General features: G+C 36.7%; 1 protein-coding gene across 1 annotated transcript in view; it reads right to left on the reverse strand.

Moving 5' to 3' along the window:
- LOC132101805 (elongator complex protein 4) overlaps positions 1 to 10,285 on the reverse strand; it is an 81,159-nt gene extending 70,874 nt beyond the window's left edge. The window contains exons 1-3 of the mRNA XM_059507029.1: positions 10,077 to 10,285; positions 9,250 to 9,285; positions 2,729 to 2,850 (exon numbers count right to left, since the gene is read on the reverse strand). Of these exons, the coding sequence (XP_059363012.1) occupies positions 2,729 to 2,850; positions 9,250 to 9,285; positions 10,077 to 10,245 (327 nt within the window). The 5' untranslated portion in view covers positions 10,246 to 10,285. The remainder of the gene's footprint in view (positions 1 to 2,728; positions 2,851 to 9,249; positions 9,286 to 10,076) is intronic.
- Positions 10,286 to 10,288: the final 3 nt, after the last annotated feature.

Consider the following 10,288-nt stretch of genomic DNA (forward strand, 5'->3'; position numbering starts at 1 on the left):
ATGAACACAATAGGGCAGATTAGGAATGTGCAAAGCATGCCCTATGCATTAAGAAATTCATACTTACACTGAAACTGCATACTATACAAACTATATACTATATACAGAGCAAAAATAATAGTATGACTACTTTGACTAGTATGGTAAGCCAATAACAAAAAGACAACACCGTTTCAAAGTTACCTTAGACCAAAAGAAGATACAGAAATCAGACTATGGCGCAATCATAATAAGGCCATCCTTAAAAATATTCTTGTTTGCCGTAACCTGACCGACCCTGTGAATTTAGCACCAACTCAATTATTTGTATTTTTTTTTGCTTTTAGTCCGACCGACTTGCCGATTGTAAATTTGCGTTAAGACCGACCAATTATTTTTTTACTCTTCAAACAACTAATACAAACGCAATAAAATACTATTAATTATATTTAAGTAAGTATTGTTAATATATAAATTGCCTTGGCCTACATACAAATGAAGGCTATCTTCTTTAATTAAAAAAAAAAACCTTGACGTCATCTGTGTTTACACGGATGTCACACTGTGGCCTGTGCGTTCGCTTCGTCTCATTCTCACTCACTGTCAGAGTCAACGGTTCGCGCTTGGTAATGATGGCTGCGGCTGCAGTAAACTAAATGTTCGCGGTCACTGTTCAAAGTCATATGGGTTCGGGCACCATAATACATCTAAAAAATACATTTAAACAGCTCGACACCGCTTTAACTTGGCACAAAGTTCTGGAAAAACTGTGCCCAGATCTCTTCCCATCACTTCTCCTCTCTAGTCTAAAACCGTGACCGTGTCGACTGTCACTTTATGGTCGAAAATCTATTGCACGAATCAAGCACGAATCAACCAACACAAGTTTCGAAAACGAAAATAAGAAAATGATTTTAACGACCTTTTCTCAGAGCGCGTCCAGGTTTTCTTTTTTTTTTTTTTGGAACAGGCGTCACACAGCAACTGCAGCTTCGGACAAACACGAATAACAGCAAATAATACTTCTGCACAATGTTTCTCTTTTTACAACAGAAATGTAAATTCTAGGGCTGTCAAAATAGCTGAAAAAACTAAATTCGAATTTTTTACTTAAATATTATTCGAATTTACTTAAAGTATTCGAATTTTAAATGCATAATTTCCGTTAGGGTGAAGAAAAGCTTTTTGCTTCTCTTCTGAGGCTCAAGATAGCGCATCGAGCAAAATATTACTGCATGTTTATTCAAAGCATTAGAATACATGACTGTGAAAAAAACAATATTTAAAATAATGTTTATGAACCAATTATTATTAATTAAGTTGCTTAAAGAACTATAAACAAAACAGCATCATGTATGCATGCATTGTTAAATAAATAAAAAGGGCGGAAAACCAGTCACACAGGATACATTTTTTCATTTAAAAAACATGAGATGCGCGAAATATGCGTTCTGTGTGAACGGCTTGGTTTCAGTTTTGATGTAAACGATTTTTTTTTTTTTAAGTGGCTTCAACTGGATAGGCTAACATAACCTTATAATGCAATGACACATATATTGTCATCGCATCTCGTGCGCGTACACGAGGTGAAAGATGAGAAAGCAGATACTGCGTGTCGAGCTCGTCCGCCTTTGAAAGTTCTGTAGACACAGCTGTGCGCGCGGCAAGATGGAATGGAACACGTACCGGGGCTCATAAGGCAGCTTCCTTAATGCACACCTAAAATTCATATACGCATTCGAATGTGGATTTTTATTTTTAATTCGACGAATATTCAAAAAAAAAATTTTTTTGATAGCCTAAGAAAATCGCCTATGCGATTTTTTTGTTGTTGTTGAAATTTAATCTTAAACACAGCCATGTTGAAGCCTGCAGTAAATGTTTTGCATTATGGCAGTCCACTCTGCTTATTGTTCTTCGAAAATGTTGCACTCTTGTTTGTCATTTTGCACGTAACTTCACGCCAATAAATCATCAGAAATATTGGTCTTTACCAATATATTGAATCTTTACATTCCTCCTGCCTGTTGTCCGTGGATTTACCTATATTTGGTGTTATTTGCCGTATAAAATTTATTAAAAAGTTATTTGCCGATTTTACAATCGATTCAATGAACACTCGTCACTCAAATCAAACAGGATTTTTTCACAAAAGTGACAACCCAAGAAAGCAAAGTAAACGTTCTCCCATTTGTAGGTTGCATTGATACGTAGCGGTGGATGCAAGTAAAACAGTACCTCATTTTTTTTCTCACCTGAAATTCATGCAATAAACATGTTTTTGACAAAGATTTAAATTTGTTTGTGGTCTATATACTGTAGTCTGCATCAAAATGAGGTTTGCAATGATGCGCCCGAAGGCACGGGTTGAAGACCCAGTCAGTGACGTCACGATATGCTAATTTTTTTTTTACATTGAAACTTGAACAAAAAATATAGACTGACCTACCGACCCTTTTTTTTTTAATTACTGTTACTGCAAACCAAAATATTTTTAAGGATGGCCTAATACATACAGACATTGTGTCATGCTCGGTCACACTGTTCCCGGTCAATGGCAAAAACAATATTTTACTGATAAAGACACACAGATTTCCCAGGATTATTGTTTTGAGGGCCACGGAGTTATATAAAGAAAATATGGTGGCAAATAATGGATTTGATGTACTTAAGAGTTCACAGAAGCAAAAATCTTGACCAAAGTGTCAAACAGGTAGAGTGTGAACACTTGATTCGATTTTGTTCATACCTGCATTATATCATCAGGGTGATCTCGGGCGGATGCCAGGAAGAGTTCATGTCCACACACAACTCCCTCTGCCAGGAAGTACTTGAGCAGCATGCGGGAGTAGCTGTCATAGCGGTCCTCCTCTGTGAACAGGAATCACCATCAATGTCACATATATCAACCCAAACTAGACCAAAACATAGAGTGGTGAGCCTTTTGAGGCACCTTGTGACAAAAGAATGGTCACTATCACATCAGATACTGTAAATATGCCAACACAGAGAACAAATACAAGGCCAACCTCAGATGATGAAATAAGAAAACAAATATTTATTCTGGTTGCTAGTGATGCAACCAGACCCTAACAAAGAAAAATTCCAATCATGCACTTGTTCCCTCGATACAAGCAGCCCCCTGCCTCAGAGCGGTGGTCAGTCAGTAAAAGAGTAGAGAAAAATGCTTATTTTCATATTTAGATAGCATCTCATCTCATTTGCTTCCAGCAATTTACATTCAAAGGTGTTGCATACCAATTCAAAGTGTTACTGTTAGCCAGTGAGGAGTGCGCTCGCGTGCCCTGCAAAGCTCGACACATTTGGGAGGATCAAACACTCCTCTTGATTTGAGCAGTGCATGTACCGGGCAGTTTGAATTGTGGAGTGGATATGCTGTCCAGGGAGGGCATTATACAAAGAGAATGGAGACTACATTCTCAAACAGTGAAGATGATATGGAGCTGCTTTGGGAAAATGGAAACTGACCTCTTTAATTCAGAGGAGAATGCCCACTGCCCATTATTCTTCTCACTAAAGACCATCCCCTTAGAAGGGGACACACTGTAGGGCAACTATGCATTCCCTCCAGTCAAAATAGTGCTGCACCATTTGGCACCCCAAGTTGGAGATGTGGGATCTGCATGTATGGCAAGTCAGTGTGGAGTGAACCAGCTGATTATTTCACAGAAAGTGCTGCACACGATAAGGGAGGCTAGAGCCCCTTCGACGAGGCACCTGTCTGGCCCACCTTTCGAAACCAGATCAACTCGAGCAACTTGAAAGAGCTCTCATTTAAGACAGCGCACTTGCTCGCTTTAGCGTGTCAGAAGTGAGTGGTTGGCTATACACCTTAAGTGCTCTCAACGCCATTCAGAGCCCAGGTTATGATGCAAGTGTTAAGGTGTTATAACAAGATTCGGTACCCAACCTAAGGGCAGGGAAAACACAATGCAGGGTTTTATATGTTCCCCAATTGCAATGTCGAGAGAGCAACTTGATAAGGGAACATCTCCAGTTACTCAATGTAAGCATGGTTCCCTGAGAGGAGGGAACGAGACATTACGTAAACTGCTGTGTGGAAAAGTTCCCTCAGAGCCTCAACGACTCTCGCTCAGTTGAAAGATTCTGAAGTAAATTGGCGCCCAACCTTATATCCCCTAATGTCTCGTTCCCTATTCTCAGGGAACCACGGTTATGTTGAGTAACTGGAGACATTATACAAACAAAACTAATTTCAATATGCTGATTTGCTGCTCAAGAAATATTTTTTTATCATTGTCAATGTTGAAAACAGCTTAATACTATTTGACAAATGTAAGTCTTAAAATAATTTACTGTTAATTTTGATCAATATAATGCATCTTTGTTAAATAAAACTACTAATTTATTTAAAAATAAATTATACTGACCCTTCAGTTTTCAGCAATATTCTGTCTTTTTTTTTTCTTTTTTTTTTTTAATCATTATTCAAATAAGATTTTAAAGGAACCCAATTGGTTTAGTGCTGATATAAGTACCCAAAATCAGACTTCTTGTAATAGAGTTGAGAGGCCAGCTCAGAAACACTAACAGTTTGCTTTTTTTCCCCTCTCCAGCACAAAAACACACATAAACTGACAGTTAAACCCATACAGGTCTAAAGCCACTGTGTGACCTCTGAAGGATTCCTCCAACAGCAGGAGAGAATGAGGGATTTCCTGTCCTCATCCCAATTCTGGCCAAAAACCTGGATGCCTCTCATATCCCATCACCAATGAAAGAAAAAAACAATTCCTCAGCTCTTCAATTTGTCATTGGAAGAACTCCCCTCTCCCTTATTGATGGGTTTCTAGGTCAGCAGGCCTTTGTGGCTTTTAGTGGACCTGACAAAGACACCCAGATGGGCCCACTCAAGTTGGAGTCTATTGTGGTGGCGTTTCTATGGTGCCTTACAAATGAAACCTGCAGGTGCTATTAGCCTAGCGGGGTTGTGTCGAGGGCGGGACGATAGCCTAGCGGGTCGGGGGTGCATATCGTGCATATCTCTGCTGTAGAGAAAACACAACTCTGGCACATATCAGTCACCCAAGAGGTGGGACATTTAGAGACTTCCTATCTTTTCTGATGCAGAGAAGAGAGGGTGTCTCTTCTGGAGAAAGAATAATGCAAGCTGTAATTTAGCATGTGTGTAAAACAGTAGGAGTGTGTGTGTGCAGGGAGTGTGAGTCAGACACTCAAAGCTGCAGGGGAAATTTGGGTCAACACTTCTGCACTCCTGGTTCCATATGTTTGCCATCAGAGTCCCACTGATTCACAATGGCACCGGTAAAACAAATCGGAAATTAAATGTGCAACCTCTGGGGACACTTCCATCAGTTATGTTGATCACTATTGCATCAAATAATACATTTTCAACTCCACATAAATAGCTAACAAATTTGACCCTAATCTTAACTGTGAAGTGTTTACTTTGTTCTATAGCAGTTTGATATGCAGAAAATGAAACTTATTTAACCAAAATGCTATCACTTTGGCACTGCAAAATATTTCTGTATCCTTTGTAATATAAATAAATATATATATATATATTTTTTTTTTCTAATTTCCTTTGGTGCTACTTGTAACACAAAAATTACACACTTCACTTATAACATCTAAAAAAAGGATAGATGTAATTTGTTGTATATTAGATAAAGCTACAGCACACAAATTAAGCAGATAATTTATTTCCATTTTAGAAAGTATAAACATCTATGTGTCTCATATACAGAGCTGTGGTATCTTTCATGTGGGTCACGTGTTGGAGGACATGAGTGACCTAGACAGGACCCAATACATTATAAAGGACCATGACCAATCAACTTCCAATGAAGTGAAAGAATGACTTCAACATGAAAAAAGAATGCAAAGAATAGAAATTAGGCCATAGAGATATAAGATCCTCATGAATATATGCTTTGACAACAATGAACCACGTCAAAATGACAATAAAAAAAAATTATATATATGACAGTCATATGTTAGAATGTAGAGTGTCAACTTTCTTCACCAAATGTCCAAAAAAAGAAAGAAAAAAAAAGATAAGAAAGCAACAGAAAAAAATGTTAAAATATATATAATTCTATAATTAGTCTACAACTCCAATTCCAGAAAAGTTTGGACATTTTGTAAAATGCAACAAAATCAAGAATCTTTGATTTATTAATTCTCTTTAACTTTTATTTAATTGACAAAAGTACAAAGAAAAGATTTCCAAAGTTGTTACTGACCATATATTTTGTACATGTAAACAAATTTTGATTTTGATGGCTGCAACGCACTCCAAAAAAGTTGGGACAGAGCCAAATAAAACTGAAGAGGTTATAGAATATCCATATTAAACTGTTTTAAAACAGTAAGCAGGTGAATTGGTAATAGGTGAGGGGAGCATGTTTGGGTTTATACGGAGCATCCTATCCTTGCAAGCAAAATTGGACCATGGCTCATCTCTTTGTGCCAAATTTCATGAGAGAATTGTCAAGCAAATCAAAAACCTTTCTCAATGCAAAAATCACAAAGAATTTAGGTCTTTCTCTAACAATTATACAGTATATTATCAACAACTCTCTGAGTGACGTGACATACAGCCAAGTATGGTGACCCATACTCGGAATTCGTGCTCTGCTTTTACCCCATCCAAAGTGCACACACACAGAGCAGTGAACACACACACACACACACACACACACACACACACTGTGAACACACACCCGGAGCAGTGGGCAGCCATTTATGCTGCGGCGCCAGGGGAGCAGTTGGGGGTTCGGTGCATTGCACTCCCCCCACCTACAATTCCTGCCGGCCCGAGACTCAAAAACACAACCTTTCGATTGCGAGTCCGACTCTCTAACCATTAGGCCACGACTTCCCAGTACATAATATTGTGAAAACAGAAAGGCAGGAAACCTCAGTTGAATGTGCATGAGCCCTCAGATGGCATTGCATAAGAAACCTTCATGCTGCTGTGTTAAATATAACCACATGGGCTCAGGAGTACTTTGGAAAACCTCTGTCACTTGACCCAGTCTGCCACTGCATTAGTAAATACAACTTGAATCTCTGTTACTCTAGGAGAACTGTACATTAACTCTATGCAGTGTTATAGGACTGGTCTATTACCACAACATTACTCTTAGGACATCGCAAACATTTGTTTAATAAATATGACTTTACCTGATGAAGGACGCGCTCAATCATTCAGGCAGTCTCTCGCTCTCTCTCTCTCTCACTTGCACACTGTTAGGTATGTTTTGTGCCGATGATTGTCCTCGTTATCTTCCTCAATAAATAAAACATTTCTTCATGCTAGGTTGTTGGAGGTGAATCCAGTGGAGAGAAATCCCCTAACAACTTAAATCAAACTGGCATTCAGATCAGCCTCCATTTTGTTAGCAACGCCCCAACTTCCAATGATCCAATCAATTCTTGAGGGCCGAAATAACCTCCATATTATTTCAGATGCTTATTCAGACGTCACACACAATCGCAACATCCATTCCACGCCGACTTTAACAAGTAAAAACCAAAAAGTGTTTATACAGTAGCTAGCTAATCAGTAAAATCAAGATATGACATCCAAGCGAGTTAGCATTTCATTGACAATTCATGAGGTATAAACTAGCTCAAGCTGTGATGCCCTTTCTGCTAGCCAGTTTTCTGTTATACAGAATTACTGAAGTGGTCAAAATTTTAGAAATTTTTATGTTTTAAAATTATTTAATTTGAATTTAATTTAATTCAATTTAATTATTTATTTGATCAAAAATACAGAACAAAACAGTAAAACTGTGCAGTATTACTGGTATTACAATTTAAAATAACGTTTTTATGTTTTAATATACTTTAAAATATAATGTTTTTCTGTGATGCAAAGCTGAATTTGGAAACAGTTGAGCTGTTTATTTTTTAATTTGTATTTTTTTATTACCTGTGAATCTTTTTTTAAGGATTATTTGCTGAATAAAGAAGAAATAAAAAAGAACAGATTTTATTTAAAATAGAAATGCTTTTTTAACAATACACTACCATTCAAAAGTTGGTCAGTATCTTTTCTTTTTTATTCAACAAGGATGTGTTAAATTAAAGTTATAGTAAAGACTTGTACGGTTAAAAAAGCTTTCTATTTTGAATAAACGCTGTTCACAAGTTTTCATTCACCAATAAATCCTGAAAAAAAAGCGTCACAGATTCCCTCCTGAAATTTAATTTTAAAACTTTGTATTAGTTTGCATGAATGTGAGGTTATGATCAAACAAAATGTTTATATTAAGGTTTGTATATGATAGTTTTATAAATTCCAAAGAAATGCCTGTAAATTCCCATAAATTCCCATATCTTTGAGGTAAGTTTCAAACTTGGAATATTTCCAAAATTCCCCAGACAAAGTTCCCATGGAAAGTTTAAGGAAAGTTCCGTAATTCCGTACATTTTCTGCCCCTTTGCAACTCTAGCTTCAACAGCGTTGTTTCGTAAACGCAGAGTGAATGTGCTGGACCGGCTTGCCTGCAGTCCAGATCTGTCTCCTATTGAAAATGTATGACCAGTCATGGAAGGGAGAATCAGACAATGATGATCACAGACTGCTGAGCACCTGAAATCTTGCATCAAACGAGATTGCACAAAAAATGTTGCTTGCAAAACTTTAACAATTAGTATCCTCAATTCCCAAACAATTAAAAACAAAGGAAAAGTTTATGGTGACAGGTGTTAAACATGCCTCTGCCCAACTTCTTTCCTATGTGTTGCATCCATCAAAATCAAAATTTGTTTATATTTACAAAATAAAATTAAGTTGGCCAGTGAATACATTGGATTTTTTTTTCTTTGTACAATTAAATGTTAAAGGGAATGAACACAATATATTCTTAATTTTATGGCATTTTCTTGAAGTGGGGTTGTTTAATCTAGTGAGCTATCAGCCTATTGAATTTTAGATTTTGTAGAATCAAAAGCAACTACATTATTATTGCATCTTAAATGCAAAGAAATTAAATAATGCATACACTATTGCTATTTGCAGTTCTGGTTAAATGCTTCTGTATTTTTTCATTGGCTTTGGTTTTGTTCTTTGCACAATAAAGTTGAATCTAATCTGACATAAATATACAATACCTTTAACACTTAATCCATATTTTCTCTACATATTATGACATGCAAACCATTGGCTTAGTTCAAACATAATAGCCATAAACAACAATATCTTCACAATGTCCTGACGTGAAATGAAAGAGACATTGCTTCATTTCTTACCTACAAGCAGCAGCGTTCCAACTGCCAGGCCACCACCTATGGAAAAGTGTATATGTCTTAATGACAGAACACATAACCTTGTTTATCTACTGGTCAACCAAAATCATACAATTGAAAAGACAAAGGTATCTCTATAACTTAATCAGAAAAGGTCAAATATGCATACTTTGAAAGAAAACATTTCTTCTGACTCATATTTTACAAGATATGATTCTGCATTATTATTAAAATGGCTATTATTACAAAGGTTCACTTTTAAAACAGAATGAATCAATACTGTGGGGATGCAAAAAGAGAAATACACAGAAATATAGTAATAAATCTTATATAATGTACATAGTATAATGTATTTTTTTAATGTTGTTTTATAAATACAGAGAAAAATCACTAGATTAATGATGACGATGATGATTATTATTAATGTACATAAATTGTTTCTCAGGGATTTCTTTGTCAGGTTTACAATACATACAAGCATACATAAAGTAATCGTTATTGAATCAATAACTTACAGGACCTAAAATACAAAAATACTTAATTTAATATTATACATTTTGTTGGCAAGCAAAGATTAACTCCCTTGATGAACAGAAAATGACCCTGATATTTGTTTGATGGGATTCCTTCGTGGGACTCCTTCGTGAGGGATTCCTTTGATTTATATACACATATATTATGAGTGTGAAAGGAGTGCAGACAAAAGTCTATTAATGCGGATTTTTTCTAGATTTATTAAGAAATATGAAGACGATAGAGTGCCGTGTCAAAATATGATTACAGTGCACATTCACTTAACATTACGCTTCAGCCGAGTGAATTGTACTAACCGATCACGTAGTCAAGAGAGCTGACGCCAGAAGACACTAAGAGCTGTCCGTTCTGTACAGACGGTCTGGTTCCAGGGATAGAAACTAGTTTGCTGCGGGTTTTTTTCTGAAAACTAGTTGTGTTGCCTATGCTGGTGGACCCAGCCATGCCTCTAACGGGAGCCGCCATGATTTTCTGTTGTTGACAGCGGAGCGATGACTCCACAGCCAAT

The sequence above is a fragment of the Carassius carassius genome, chromosome 2 (assembly GCF_963082965.1).
Source record: "Carassius carassius chromosome 2, fCarCar2.1, whole genome shotgun sequence".
In the NCBI taxonomy this organism is placed as follows: domain Eukaryota; kingdom Metazoa; phylum Chordata; class Actinopteri; order Cypriniformes; family Cyprinidae; genus Carassius; species Carassius carassius.